This window comes from Epinephelus fuscoguttatus, linkage group LG6 (assembly GCF_011397635.1).
Source record: "Epinephelus fuscoguttatus linkage group LG6, E.fuscoguttatus.final_Chr_v1".
In the NCBI taxonomy this organism is placed as follows: Eukaryota; Metazoa; Chordata; class Actinopteri; order Perciformes; family Serranidae; genus Epinephelus; species Epinephelus fuscoguttatus.
Window position 1 is genome coordinate 45,651,525 of NC_064757.1, and position 16,132 is coordinate 45,667,656.

The window sequence follows — 16,132 nt, forward strand, 5'->3', positions numbered from 1 at the left end:
ATTTTTTGGACATTTTATTTAAATTTTATCGGACACATTTCAAAATGACAACTTTGACTGTTCCATCAGTTTTGATTGTCTCTCTTGGATGACGCACGCTTGTAGTAATGACTTTAAAAAAATATAGATTAATTTGGGATGAATTATATGAACTGCATGTATTCTAGTCCAGTAATAGGGTACTTTACAGTACTTGATGAAGAAACATTTGGACACATGACCTCCTGTAAAAGGTGAATTTGTTGTTTTTACTCGTTGGTCTTTGTACAGATGAAACGAAATGATGTCAGAGAGCGTTAGAGGAGCAGGTAGGTGGATTTTTGTTCCTTTGAACAGAGCCAGGCTGAATGTTTCCACCTGTTTCCAGTCTTTATGCTAAGCTAAGCTAAGCTAAGCTAAGCTAAGAAGTATGCGGATATTTTACTAGAGTAAAAGTAGTAATACCACAGTGTGGAGGTGTAAGAGCTGCAGTCAAGACACTACGTGAAAGCACATAATTAACATCAAAATGTACAGGAAGTAAAAGCAAAGGCTCTTTATTTATATTTATATATTTATTTATTTATATTCTTTATTATATGATGAAAGATCATAATTATTGTTTAGTTTTTTTACTGAGGTGTGTGAAGCAGTTTAATCCTGAGAGAAACCTTGGTTACAGCTCTTCCTGCTGTCACTTGTTTACCAGGTGTAGATTCTTATCTCCAACACTGGTCAGGTGACTCCAGGATGACAGGTGTGAGGGGGCGTGGCCTCAACAACAGAGGACAGGACAGCTGTGTTTTAATGGTGGTGCCTCTCCATGTGACGTGAGGAGTTCAGTGAGATCAGAGGAGCAGAAATCAGCTGTAATTCCTAACGCTGACCCCGGTGAGTGTGATGTGTGTGTTTGAAACATGTATTCATGAGGGAGGGCTTTTCTTCGTTGGACTTGAGGGGGACATCACAATGAGCTGTCTTAATAAATTGTGTGCAGGGCTGCAGTGGTATACCCGTTCTAAGATGTTCCGCGTCAACACATCACACAAAGTTCAGACTCTCACCGAACGCATGGCAGCAGATGGGGAACAGAGGCAGGTTCACAGGTGCAGCAGAGGTCACACACACCACCTGACCCCCTCTGGCTCCTCCAGACTTCACCACCACGTTACACAGTGAAAGACCCACAGACAGCACTACCTTCACATCTGTCAGCTCACCAGTACTTTATATGAAACATATCAGTGACTGTTACAGGACACAGAACAAATAAAATATAAATATATTAAAGATTCAACTAACATCAAACAGAAGCTAAGCTTTAATCGCTCTGCCCCCCCACCCCCCTCATCTCTGACGACTTGGTTCAGCCTAACGAGGTAATTAACACCTGCTGGATCCACACGCCACCAGGAAGTAGCCTAACCCTTGAACCCTGGAAGAGAGAGTGGTTTCAAAATAAAAGCAGATCCTAACCAAAGTAAACTTCCTGTAACAGTCAGTGTACGTGTACGACTTTTCTCCACGACCAGACGTTGAATCTCTCCTTTGAGTTATTTATTTGACTTATTTTCTCAGAGGAGACTTTTAATATTTCAAGTTTCAGTCATAGTAATAAAATGTTCGTTAAACCAACAGTAACTTTAAGGATCATTCTGACTGATGATGATGATGATGCTGTAACACGGTGATGCTGTGAAACTGATATTTTCTGAGACAGTTATCGTACTGCGAAAATCTGACACCATTGCGACCTTAATCGTGTGATACATTTCCATATAGAGTGTGTTCCTCTGGTGATTCTTTTAATTTCAACATTTAGCCAGATCTTAATAAAAAGATCACAGTCAATCAATTAAGCTTAATTTGAATAGCACTTTTCATACACACACACACACACACACACACACACACACACACACAAAGCAAAGACTGATGGTAAAGACTAAAAGTATAACAGCCCTCATGAAGAACTGAAGAAACGCTGTCATCAGTGGGGAGACACACCAGAGGCAGGATAAGAGCTTGAAGTAAAAAATAATTTTAAATCAGTCAATAAATTCGTTAAAATTAATTAAATAAAAATCAAAATAGAAAAGTATGCCAGCTAGAAATTGCAGATGATAGAAAATAGATAAATACACAGTAATAATAATCAAAAAAAGTTGAATTAAAGCCAGAATGAAGACGTACTGTAGGTCTTTAGTTTGCTTTGAAGAACATGGACACTGTGCGGCCCTCAGGTCTTCAGACAGGACGTTCCTCAGACGTGGAACTTCCTGTGAGCTGCAGAATCGATTTGAAGTTCCTTTAATTGGTTTATAAAGATCTTAATGGCCTCAGTCCTTTCATCGTATGAACCCTCGAGAACCCTCAGGTCCTCTGGTAGAGAAATGAGGTGGTGTTCAGTCAGCTGGACACGTGTTGTGGGCGAACAATGAACCAATGTCCAGTGTGCTGTGTCTCTTTGGATGTGGCGATCCATTTGCTCTCTATATAATCTCCACAGGCTCACCAGGACACAGAGGGGCGACAGCGCTGTCCACATGTCATCATTATTACAGTCAGCATTTCAGTTTTAACACGCTACAAACATGCTTCCACGACACCGTCAAAACTGTTTGTCTCCACATTGCACACACCTGATCCTGATGACACGGAGCTCACCTGTACGCCCGTCACACGTCAGTGCTCCACCCTGTGTTCAGTTTACTGCATGTGTATGTTTATGTGTCCTGTGTTTAGACGAGGACAGAATGAACTGTATTATGGCTCCAACTTTATCTGAATGTAATTTCTGTCTTGTTCTCAGGTGAGTGCTGACTGAGCCGTCTGTGACCGTGAGGACGGATCTACGGCTCTGAAGTCCTGAAGGTCGGTCTGAGTCTGATTACTCTTATAATTAATATTAGAGACACATCAATCTGGATTTTTCAGAACTTGAGACAATCAGAAACCAGCTTTGTTTTTCCACCTGTGTAAAACTCACTGGAATAATTAAAAGATAAATTAACGTGACGTCTGTAACTGCAGCTGAAACTCACTTATTATAACGACATTAAGACAAAGAGCTGTTAATGTGCATCAGTTAATTAATGAGGTCAGACTGATGTGATGTTAATGTTCTGAAAATAAAACATCTTAAAACAAGACTTAAACTTAAAAATGAAACGCTCAAACAAGTTCCTTTCAAAATAAAACCCAGGCATTTATTTAAAAGCATTTTATTCTGGTATCTTTTGCACTCTGTTTCTCAGTGGTAGAAAAATGAAAAATAATATATTTCAAAATGATGATTTTGTTTGTTTGTTGTTTTTTTGTGCCAGTTCAACTTTTTTTCCAGCTGTTTTAATATCAGTTTCCTTTTTACAGTTTGTTTCAAGGACACATTGATTTAAAGTTTAAAGGAAAAAAATCAAAAATAAAACACAGGCATTAAAAATTATATTGTTTTGATATTTTCTTCTTCTGGTTTTTCAGTGACAACCTGCCTCTTTCTCTCCACTGCTTTTGATAATTGTTTTCTTTTGTTTTTGTACACCGACAGTTTTGTCATTGAAAAACATCCGAGTTCTACAAAAACCCTTAAAGTCCTGAAAAGTGATTTTTTTTTTGTTCTTTTCTTTTTTTAATTCATGTGCACACAAAATAAAGACTATCACCTTCATATGATGCAAAAATATCAAACGCTTTTAAAGCCTGTTTTATTTTTCAGCGCCACTTATTCATTTTTTACTTTCGGCTTTTGTTTTTACTGACAAATTTTATTTAAAGGAAACATTAGAATTCAAACACTTAAACAACGTCCACTAGAAAATAAAACACAAGTGTTAAAAATTATTTTAGATTGCTTTTATATTTTTAATGTCAAATTTATTCAAAGGAAACTTTAACACTGAAACAACTTCAAGTAAAAAAAACAAACACAAGCATTAAATGTTATTTTTATTTTATTTTGATATTTTCTTCTTCTGATGTTCTTCAGAGAATCTTATGATTTTTGCTCTTCGCGGTTTTGTTTTTTTATAAATTTTAATACAATCAGTTTTGTCATTGAAAAACATCAGAATTCTACAAAGACCCTTAAAGTCCTGAAAAAGTGATTTCTTTTAATCTTTCCACAAGATAACATGTACACAGTAGAATAAAAAATCTTTTTTGGGAATAACAGGCACCATATGATGCAAAATATATCAAGTATTTTTAAAGCCTGTTTTATTTTCAGTTGAACTTGTTTGAGCGCCAGTTTTTCATTTTTAAAATTCAGGTTTTGTTTTCACTGACAAATTTTATTTAAAGGAAACATTAACACTGAAAAATATCAATATGAGAAATATTAAATGTCAAAACCTTTTATTTTTTGCATTACACAGAAGAGAACCCTCGAGACCCAAAAGCTGTTTGCTTTAATTTTGTGTGCACAACATAACACGCTGTGCACAAAATAAAAATAACATCACCTCTCAGGACTTCAGGGGCTCCGTATGATGCAGAAGATATCAGAGTAAAATATTTTAATGCCTGTTTAATTTTTAGGTGAATTTGTTACAGCACGTTTTTGACAAATTTTATTTTCAGTGCCAATAAAAAATAAGTCACTTCCTCCAAAGGCCAACATCAGAATTAAAAGTAAATTTGAAGATAATTTACGAGAAAACAGATTATAACAACAAAATATGTTTATTTATTTTGAACGTAAAAATGAGACGTTTTTCTCAAAATGTCAAAGTTTAACAGGAAAACAGTGAATTCTCACAATGTGTTTGTCACTTTCTTTATTTTGGACGTTAAGATATTTATAAAGTTTTTTATTATGAAACATGAAGCAACTTCTTTCCAAAACTGATTTATTGACACGTTTATCATCATTTATTGATTAATATTTAACAAACAGACAAAACAAAGCTGTTAAAGTCACTTTGTGAGTTTTGATCTGATCCCAGGTCAGATCCGTCCCGTGCATCCACGTCAGGTCCGTCCTGTGTGTCCATCAACAAACTTCCATGTCCAGGCTCCGTATGAACAAAGTGACGACCACCACAGAGTGGGTGTGTCCTCAGCAGAGAGTCAAAGTTTGATTGGCAGCAGAGGCTGTGACATCACTACGTGGCTCTGCTCTTGGCGGCGGGCTCCGTCTCGTACTCGATCTCCACGTACGCTCGCTTCTTCCTCACCACCGAGCCGTTAGCTGGAGATTTACCTTTAGACTTGGAGGCCTTCGCCTTTGTCTCCACCTCCATCTCCTCCTCTTCCTCCTCTTCTTCTTCACTGGACGACTCCTCGCCCTCGTCCTCCTCGTCGCTGCTCGTCCTCAGTTTGTTCATGTCCTGAGAGGAGAAACAAAAAAATTGCTCAGATTAAAAATGTTCAGGCCGAATGTAAAGAATGTTTTAACCTGGACCCCGTGTCACGTGTCACATGTCACACATTAGAATATTAACATGCTAACATAAGCGCGCTAACATTAGCATATGTAGCATGACAGACAGAATGTTAATATGCTAACGTGAGTGCTAACACGCCAAATGTTGCATTCTAATGTCTGACATGAGACATTCCGCATGTTAGCATGCCTACGTTAGCATATTATGATTTTAATGTCTGACATGCTGATATGCTAATGCACGTGCACAAACATGCCGAATTTTGCCTTTGTCAGACTTTAGATTAAAATGCTAATGCTAATAAAAGCGTGCTAACACACTGTGTCTGTTATAGAGTTAACCCTTTAACCTCCACACAGATCCAGGTGTTTCGCTGACGTCAGAGACACTTTACCTCGAAGTCGCTCAGGTCGCTCTCGTCCTCCACTTCTTCTTCTGCTACAAACTCTCTCTTCCCGACGTCCTGCAGACAGACAGGCAGACAGGAGGACACACAGCTCAGTGAGTTATCTGACCTCATGTTTTATAAACTCAAACAATGAAACACGAGTCCTTCATCACCTCGTCATCTTCCTCCTCCTCCTCTTCCTCATCTTCCTCCTCCTCAGACTCGCTCTCTGCGTCCTGCTGCTCCAGAGCTCTGTCGAAGGCGTGGACCGGGAAGTTGTAGATGTCTCCGTACTGGTAACACACACACACACACACACACACGTTATATTTAATACAGAAATATATTTCACACCTTCTGTCCCAGTGAGTTACAAGACACTAAATTATTTTTTCTGTTTTAAACTGAACCTGACATTAGTTTCATTGGTCTGAGCTGGACAGAGCTAAATGCTAACATTAGCATATCAGCATTATGATATCTGACACCTAAGATTTGGCATGTTAGTGCGCTTACGTTAGCATATGAACACTCTGTCTAGTTAGAGCATTAATATGCTAACGTAGGAGCGCTAACATGCCCAGTGTCACATGTCAGACATAAGAATGTTAATATGCTAATGTTAGCATACTAGTATGCTGAATGTCACATGTAGTGTTAACATGCTAACGTAAGCACACTTATATCAGACATGTAACATTAGCATATTAACAGTCTGTCTCACATGCGACACTCGGTCTGTTAGCGCGTGCTTACGTTAGCATATTACCAGAATTTTTTTAATCTGTAATTTTACGTGAGTGTTTTTATTTCACGGCTCTGTTTGTCGTTTGTCAGTGATTTTTGTTTATTGAGTCTGTTTCCTGTTGAGCTGAGTGAAGCTGCTCTGATGAACGATGTTTACATTAATAATCAGTTTTATTCACAGGCTGCAGCTGATTGGTCTCCAGAGGACAAAGTTACTGTTGGTCATGATGACGCTCTGTGACATCACACTGTTCTACTGTCAGTCACGTGGTATTGACCTTTTTTATTTTAAATGTACGACCTCCTCGTTAATGTTACACAGTAACTTTTAATATTTACACAACTACTTTTACTTCTGCATAATTACTTTGAAGTAACTATAGTTCTGCTTCAGTATTTTTAAAGTAACTGTACTTTTACTTGAGTATATACTTTTTTTTAGTATATACTTGTGTAAAAGTACAGTTACTGTAAAAAAAGTTGTACTGAAGTAACTTACTTTTACTTCAGTACATGTTTTAACAGTTTTGCTTTGAGGAAATTATCCTCATGTTTAAGTACAGTTACTTTAACTTGAGTATTTCTTTAAAGTAACTTACATTTACTTAAGTACATTTTTTAACAGTCTTACTAGTGTACTTTCACTTCATACTAGAGTAACTACTTTTATGAGTATACTTTCTTAAAAATGACTGTACTTATACTGAAGTATGTAAATTATACTCATGTAAAAGTTACTTAAGTATAATTTCTTAAATTAGTACTTTTACAGGAGTATCTTTCTTTAAGTAACTGTACTTTAACTTGAGTGTGACTTTTTGAATAGCAATTATTGTATTATCAAGAATTCTTGCTGCAGTTTATTGTCACAGCAGTGTTTATTATTAATTAACGTACATTTTCACTTATTACTTTTTTGATGAAACGAGCCTCATGTGACGTCTCTGTTCGTTCACTGATCTTTTACCGTTTTTAAAAACTGTACTTGTGTAAACTGAAGAGACAAATTTCTTCCTCTGGATACTGAATATTAGAAATGGATCTCACCTGATTCAGCTTCTGTGTTAATTTGAGTTTTAGTTTGAAATCATCGTCTATAAGGCGCTCTGACTTCCTGCCTGATGTTTTTGTAAATCTGAGATATTTTTAGAAAATGTTTCGGTGCGTTTTCTTCACATGAAACAAAAGATCAGTTTTTTCAGGAAAGTTAATAAATGTTTCTAAACGTGATTTTCGTGAGTGAACCTGCAGAGTTCGTCTCTGACCAATCTAAACGCCGCCCTGTGAGCAGATCCTCGTCTTTAAGCGACCACGTGAGTAAAGTACGACTGTAAATACGGAGTGCTTCAGTGTGCGCTGATCGTACCGTTCCCTGTTTGAGTCTCTCCAGCAGCTCCTTCTCGATGGCGTTATCCAGCTGAGCAGCGATCAGAGCTTTCTCCTACACACACACACACACACACACGAAGACAGAACAGGTTCATACAGCAAGTGAATCCACCTTTAATGTTTGAGTGTAACCATGGTGACGTCGTGCTCGTCCATGTCTCACCTCTCTCCTCTTCTCTCTCTGCTCCACCTTCCTGCTGAGAGGCACCAACTTCCTCCTGAAACACAAAACAGACGTCAAATTAAACTTTGACTTCAGACAGTCCCTAAACAAACACTTCAAATGTAACTTTAAAGGGACAGTGAGTCAGATTTGGGTGATTTAATGTCATTTTTACAGTTTGATCATGAAGTCACGTCACACTAACATCAAAGACTTTAATTTCTTATTTGAGTTTCATTCTTCCTGCTCGGCACACTCACTTCCTGTAGCAGTATGTTGTAGTATTACTTACTGTCTCTTGAGGACCAGTTTGCGCATGCGGATCAGGTACTGAGTGATTTTGGTGAAGCGCTGTTTACACTTGTGTCTCATGAATCGAGGCCAGTAGATCAAATTCTCATCGATCTGTTCCAGAGCTTTCTCGTAGTTCTTACTGAGCTTCACCTGCACACACACACACACACATACACACAGAGCATACATAAAGAGGTGCACACACACACATACACACAGAGCATACATAAAGAGGTGCACACACACATGTTCAAACCAAATTTTACGTTTTGACTTGTAATGTCCGAGAGGAAACATCAGGTACGAGTTCTTCATCTGATTTTAAAAAAAAATGTCGTTGAGTAACAAAGAATCTACGTCAACACACCGACAGCTCCAACCAGCAAAACTGATCAGTTCAAAGCTTTGAACGTAGCTTTGCTGCTCGTCAGAGAAATTAAAGCTGGTTTTGGGGCACCTGTCGAATCAGTGGGGAGAACGGGACATGCATATATGAAGGCTACGTCCTTCCTCCATTCAAGCCTGCGACCTATTGCTGAATGTTTCGATGACATGCTATGCTATGATGTTTTTTCATGATTTTTGCAAAGACAATTAAAGAAATGGTGGAAAGACGTTTATTTTTAGACTTGAGATGGAAAAAATGTACAAAATATTGGGAGAAATAGATTGTGTATAAACGCCACTGAATAAAGTGTGATGCTGTACGCTGAGATGTGAATGGAAAAATGTGCCGTGACCTCGTAACATCCATGATGACCTCAGGTTGTTTGTTTCTGAAATAAAAAAAGAGTTACAAAAAAAGAACTGCTTGTCTGATGGTCCAAAGACTTCAAAACGCAGGGACGCAGGCTGGAATCGAGCCCACGGCTGCTGCAGCAACATGGGGTGCGCACTCTACCTACTGAGCTAGTGGACGACCTACTGTGCAACTCTGAAAGTCTGTGAACAAAGTGTGAGAGAACTGAAGCTCACCTTCTCCCACATCTTGGCAGGAAACGCTGCTCTCTCGATCACCTTCATGTAGAGGAAACACTGACCTGCAGGAGGAAACATTATTCATCAACTCATCAGTGTTTCCTTCTCATGTTTCACATCTGGATCAAACTGTTTGACTGTAATTCTTTAAAAGTCACTTCATCATTGCATCAATTTTTCATGACATGTTATACCATGACACTTATATAACATTTATTTATGACATACCTACATTTTACAAAAACTAAAAACAGTGGACAGTGATGTCGCCTGGTTGGTTTTGGTTTTGTCTTACTTTGCACTGTGTGAGGTGAAAATGTTTCTTTTTCATTTGACACTATCAGTGGAGCAATTTACACTCATGTGGCTCAGCTCACCCTCATCGTGGGAGAACTGAGCCAAGAGACTTTTTCTGGGGAGTCATTCCAGGAAAATGGTTTGGTTTTGATCTACAGTGATTGTTCCCAGGGATGCACAACGTCCTATAATGTACATACATACCTTAGCTGGAGTCATTACTGTCATGCCCTCACATAAAAGTCACCTCAAGAAAAAACTCTGAGAGTCTCCTGAATCTCAAACTCGTCTTCCTTCCTGGATTTCAGAGTAAAAGCCTCTACAGTGTCACACTGTGTTGTATCGTCCCTCCCGGCCTGTTAAGAGTGTCACTGTAGGTGTGTAACGTGTTTACCTTTCTCCTCTCTGACGGTGGCGTACTGACTGTTGGCCAGCGGGCAGGACGAGCGGTTACACAGCCCTGTGACGTTGTATTCATTCCGACAGAAGTTCTGACTCTTCGTTCTGCACACAAAGACGACACCAGATGTTTGATGTCAAATCTCCAGCTGATTTTCTGTCACCAGTGAATTTCACACTGACGTGTTTTAGTTTCATATTCATCAGTCTGAAGCCAACCAGAACATGATGGAGAAGATCACGAGTTATTCCTTTGAAATCATGTTTTAATCTGTGAATGTTTCTCATCCAGGAAAGTATTTTCTCATTCTGTGCAACACGACAAACATTTGAATGAGTTACTGTGAATAAAGCAGGCGGTGTAAATAAAGCAAAATAAAAATCTCTTGTTCTGTCTCGTTTGTCTCTAAATGTGGTGTAGAGTGTCATTGCCATTGACTGTTTCTCTGTAAATGTTGTGTATTAAAGAACTTGATCGTACTGTAATAATCTCACTGTGTAACTGAGTAAATGAATGAATGACTGAATGAATGACTGAATGAATGACTGAATGAATGACTGAATAAGAAGCGGAGGAAGTTTCAGACTTACTTGACTTTGAAGGAGCAGAACTGTTTGTTCCCGATCACGTCCCAGATCACCTGCAGGAGGCAGAATCAACACATTACAGAGAGTTTCATCCCGTGGCTTTCAACCTGCAACACAACTGGTGTGATAATAATAATAATAATGATAATAATAATAATAATAATAATAATGATAATAATCTGCTGTATTCAGGTGTCCTTTTAAAGTTTTATTCTGCTATCTTTAATGTAGAATCAGACTCTATAAAAACGCTTAAATATCTGGCCCACACATTAAGACACTGGTGACAGATTTGACTGATGACTGCTTGACAGACTAAATCTCAGAGAAATCAAATATCAAGCATATATATATATATATATATATATATATATAAAACTTTCAATAAACTGTACAGAAACACAAGATGACAACAGATGATGTGTTGCCAAAATTAAGTTCCCACATGACTCTAAAAATGTGCATCAACCCATGTCCTGAAACTTGTTTGTTTACAGAGAAAATGGACAATCTCAACAAAACAAACACCTTTTTATGAGGTAGTTTGGCGTCATAATGGACATGAACAAACTGGGTCCAGCTAGCTTAGTGTTAAAGTATGTATGTAAGACTTGTCAGGCTCATTATGTCCATTAGCTGTGTGTAAACAGAAGATAACGTGCTGCCGAAATATAGTTCCCACATGATCCTACCAATATATGTGTGGCCTCATGTCATAATGTCTGTGCATGTTTACAGAGAAGCCTGACAACTTAAATTAGACGCTTTTATAACGGAGTCTGGCGTCACACTGACATGAACAAACTGCGTCCAGCTAGCTCAGTGTCAACGTGTCTCAAATGTTTAAAACATGATATTTTAACCCGTGTATGTTTAGTAAAGACATCTACTGTTCAGTAGCTTCTGTAGCTGCTAAAAAAACAGGTGTAATATTTAAGAAATAACCCAGATTCATCGGTTTTTAAACAGTTACCGGTGAGCTAACGTTAGCATGGACACTTAGCATGAACACATTAGCGTCTTCGTATTAATTTGTGACACTCACGTCGTCGTGTTGCATCTTTAGTTCCTCTCGGAGCTGCTCGCAGCTTCAGCCGACAGAGTCTGTTTGTTTTAACGATATCTAATAAATTAACGTGACGTTATGAAGAAGTTTTCCTGTCGTCAGAGCCACATGGACCGTCAGGGAGACACCATGTCTGTTTGCATGCACGAGAGCCCTCATACGTGACGTCATGGGGAAGAAGTATCGCGATGACTTGGGTAATTAGCGTGGTAAGAAATGTACTATTTATATTTTAATGAATTTAAAAACAAATAATTACAAAAAACTTTGAGGGGAAGAAGAAAAATATCACGTCTAAAAAATATTTTTATTGCTTAAATAGATTTTAAGAGATTCACCGACACTAATTTATTTATTTTGAATCTTTTGGGATTTTTTTTCTCTATTTTCTGTGTAAAGTGAACGAGATTCTGCGATAAAATTATTTCCATTTATTTATAGTTTTGTTGCTAATTACACTATTGATTCTTCATATTTATTATTTATATGCGTAATGAGCTTTCGTAACTAACACGTAAAGTTATAATGAAATACTTTGAATGGAAGATGTTTCATATCGTGGATTTGTATTTATTAAGAAGACTAATTACAGGTCTGAATACTTTATTCATTTTTTTAATGATACATATATTTTAAACGAGATCTCTGGTTTAAATTATGTGCGGAGATTTTTATTTATTTATTTAAGTAGGGAGTAGAAATTAATCAGATCCCAATTTAACTTTTTAAAAATTATTATCATAATATTTTTATTTTTTTTTATTTATTTTTTTTTTAGTATGTCTATTTATGTATTGGTCCTCTCTGTGGCCCTGTGATGAGGAGGGGAGAGCCTCTCTGAGGTTTTTTGCATTCTTGTGTAATTAAAAAAAAACAAAACTAAAATACAAAGAAAGAGTTGAGAAAAAAAATCAGACAAATTTATTGAAACTTTTCTCAGTGGCAGAGAGTTTGTTTGTTTGTTTGTTTGTTTGTAGACACCTTCCGTGGGTCTAATTTTATGTGATCCTATTTTAGTAAATAGATGAAAGTTATAAAAGCAAAAAGGAAACCAAACTTTAAAAACATATAAATATCTATATATGCATGTAAACTGTTCAGCACATCAGGTTTTCAGACACCGTCACTACAGCTGTAGACTAATGCTGTTGTCAGTAAACAACTCATGATGGATAAGCTCAATTTTTCACAGTTCATAAATTAAATAATAGCTTCCGGTTCAGTATCAGACGGGCTGAGGCGCAGAGCGTAACAAGGTGAGGGCTGCACCTGTCACAGATGGATCTGTGATCGCACCGATCATCATTTGAATGAACCAGAAAGATCATTGATCCAACATGGCGCTGAGGCAACCTGTACTTCCTGTGCTGCTCCCTGACTCACGGTGTCACACTTTAACACTCCACTTTTATTTGTCTCTTCTTCTATAATCTCAGATATAAACAGAATAAACAACAATAAACAGCCTTTGTGTTTGAGTTCAGATTTAACAGCTGTAAAGCAGAATATTAGCCTCTGTCTGAAGAGGTGCATTATGGGAGTGACTGCGGTAAAGTGAAGCAACAGCGACACGTGGTGGTGTGGGGAGGAACTGCATCTATATAATCATATTGCAATGTGGCTTCTTTTTTAAAACACACATTATTAACACCAAAAACTATCACAGAGTTAGAACGATGAAACATTTTCAACAACTAGAACTAATAACATTGATAATAATGGCTGTTTTCACTCAGCTGTTCTGGAGCGCAGTGATGGAAGAAGAAACATCATGAAGTAAAAATACTGATACCACAATGTAGAAATATTCTGTTACAGTACAAGTCCTGCCTTAGAAATGTTTCTTCAGTAAACGTCTGTAATATATTATATTATGTAATATTATATAATATGTATTATTATTATTAGTAGTATAAAATTATTATTTATTTATATTATTTTCATCTGTTGATTATTTTCCTCCATTTATCGATTGTTTGCTTTGTAAAGAAAAAATAGTGAGAAATGTTTGTTACGATGAGCCGGAGCTCAGAGTGAAACATTACTTTCAACATTATCACTGATTCATTACAATTATGAACATTATTTAAAGGAAAAGCAGCAGATCTTCACATATACACATCATATTCAACTGTTCAAGTTAAGTTCATTGTAAATATTTACATTTATCTTAGCAAAGGCTCAGTTTTGTTTTGTTAGAATATTGAGCCTTAGCTAAGATATCTTAGATATCTTATCTCTAAAAATTCAGAAAATAAAAACTCAATTTATCTTTGTATGTTGTGACATTACAGTTAAACCAGTTAGAGGCTCCTGTTTATACCAGTATCTGAACTGGTGACTGTAATGTTGAAACAGTTCCTGAGATATGATGATGAGTAATGGACACAAGTGTTTTATTCAGAACATGATGTCACAGTGAAGCTGACCTTTGACCTTTTGGATATAAAATGTCATCACTTCATTTTATTATATATTTATTTTTTATATGAATCTTTGAGTTATGGCTGAGAACATATTTTTCCAAATTTGAAGGAATCACCCAGAGGTGTTCCTGAGATGAGACAGACACAAGGTCACAGTGACCCTGACCTTTGACCAGCAAGTTCTCTTCAGTTAATCCTATATTCCAGGTGGACGTTTGTGCCAAATCTGAAGAAAATCCCTTGAAGGTGTTCTTGAAGTGCTGCGTTCATGAGAGTGGGGTGGACAGATGGACAACCTGACAACATAATACGTCCGTCCTTGGCTATCGCTGGCGTGGAGGCAGTTTCTGACCATGACATTCCTGTCGTTAAATAGTCATCAGATTTAATATAAACACAGTGAAGATGAATAGACCTTTATGTATCATCCATCCGACACCACATTCTGACGCGTGTTCTTCGTCTTTAACTTTCTGTCTTCGTTCATGGCTGAGGATCCTGTTTGTTTTTATTTTTAACTAATAATTGTGTCGACCACTTCATTCATTAATTTAAATATTCTCTCAGCCTGTGTGTCAGTGACGTCTCCTCTGAGCTCACGTCTGTGTGTTGTGATGTCAGAAAGAAGCGACAGAGTCTTGAGTGAAAAAACAGAGAAATGGTTTATTTTAGTAAATAGTGGGAGCTTCTCACTGCTGTACAACACTGGCATCTGTAGTTGGCACTCTTTAAAGGGACAGTCCACCCAAAAACAGAATTCACACTCAGTCAGTCAACGTCTCGGGATCATAACTGCTGCCAGCTCTGTTTACAGGAGGATCTGCTTTGTTTTCAGTTTTCTAGTCTTTTTTTTTTGTTGTTGTTCAATAACCCCCAAAAACAGCAGCAGCAGCCTCTGGGACACACGGTACCAAACAAAACCAGGAAATTAAAAAAACAAAGAAACAGAAAAATCAAACGAAAGGCACCCAAAAGCCACAACAGACAGAAGTCAGCCGAACAACTTAAACTACACAGACATGCAACTCACATCGATTTACACTGAGCTATATACGGCATGCAAAAACAACACTGCTCTGAACAGGGGCTGATTCACAGCGCACACACACACACACACACACACACACACACACTCTCTCTCTCTCTCTCTCTCACACACACACACACACACACACTACAGATCAATGTTTTTCTGTAAAATACGAACGGTGAGTCGGCTCCTGAACAGACGACTACTCATGTCCACATCATGGAGGCTGAAGATCCACCCAGACACTGGTCTTTGCCCCCCCCCACCCCCCCCCCCCCACCGCCCTCCACCACCCAGGAGTCTAAACATCACGTGGTTCATCGAGCCTGTAGCTCCAGGTTAACGTGAACGGTTAATAACGGCATTGAAGACTAAACCAAAAGACACCAGCTGATTTCTGTGAACGGGACCTTCTGGAGGTTTCCATGGTGACCAGAAGATTAAAGAAACAGAAGAAAGGGGCGGGGCCAACCAGGTGATCTGATCAAACAAACACCTCTACCTGAGGCAAAGTAAACATCATCATCATCATCATCATCATCTGACTGAACTGGAAATATTGTCACTGTTGTTCTGATCTCAAATTATTAACTCTAAATTTGAGAATGGTTGACAACTTAATGCTAACATGTTTCTTACACTGTTAATAGATCATTTGACGCTCATTTGTCCTTCGGACATTCTGGATAGATTTTCAATTTAGAAACGAGACGTGTTCTAGAATCAGAACGTGTGGGGTTCCAACATGAAAATGTGTTCAAGGATGTTCTACATCTCCGTGTTCTACGATGTTCTAATCTGCTTGTTCTAGACTTTGTAGTTTTGTATTTAAGGTAAATCAAATCTTTAAAAAACAGATGTGGTGAAAGGATAGCTTCTAGAATCCCAGACTGAGAACGCACGTATCCAAACCACATTTCAAAACAGCGTCTCCGTCTCTCTGGAATGTTTCAACCTTCAACAAAATGTTTTTGTATTTAAAAAAAAGAGGGCTCATGTTTTTG

General features: G+C 37.8%; 1 protein-coding gene, 1 long non-coding RNA gene and 1 other non-coding gene across 3 annotated transcripts; 1 reads left to right on the forward strand and 2 right to left on the reverse strand.

Annotated features, from left to right (window-relative positions):
* Positions 1-797: 797 nt before the first annotated feature.
* LOC125890679 (uncharacterized) lies at positions 798-5,749 on the forward strand. Its single transcript, XR_007449571.1, has 3 exons — positions 798-870; positions 2,792-2,853; positions 5,723-5,749. It is a non-coding gene; the product is annotated as an uncharacterized LOC125890679 (long non-coding RNA).
* On the reverse strand, positions 4,738-11,830 carry mak16 (MAK16 homolog (S. cerevisiae)). Its single transcript, XM_049579426.1, has 10 exons — positions 11,652-11,830; positions 10,610-10,659; positions 10,014-10,123; positions 9,320-9,384; positions 8,343-8,494; positions 8,051-8,105; positions 7,865-7,939; positions 5,925-6,044; positions 5,758-5,826; positions 4,738-5,306 (listed from the first exon to the last, which is right to left on the reverse strand). Exons 1-10 carry the CDS (start codon positions 11,664-11,666, stop codon positions 5,082-5,084), a joined length of 936 nt encoding a protein of 311 aa, XP_049435383.1. The 5' UTR covers positions 11,667-11,830; the 3' UTR covers positions 4,738-5,081.
* A 1,065-nt stretch (positions 11,831-12,895) lies between these two features.
* Positions 12,896-12,997, reverse strand: LOC125891029 (small nucleolar RNA U13). Its single transcript, XR_007449600.1, has one exon. It is a non-coding gene; the product is annotated as a small nucleolar RNA U13 (small nucleolar RNA).
* Positions 12,998-16,132: the final 3,135 nt, after the last annotated feature.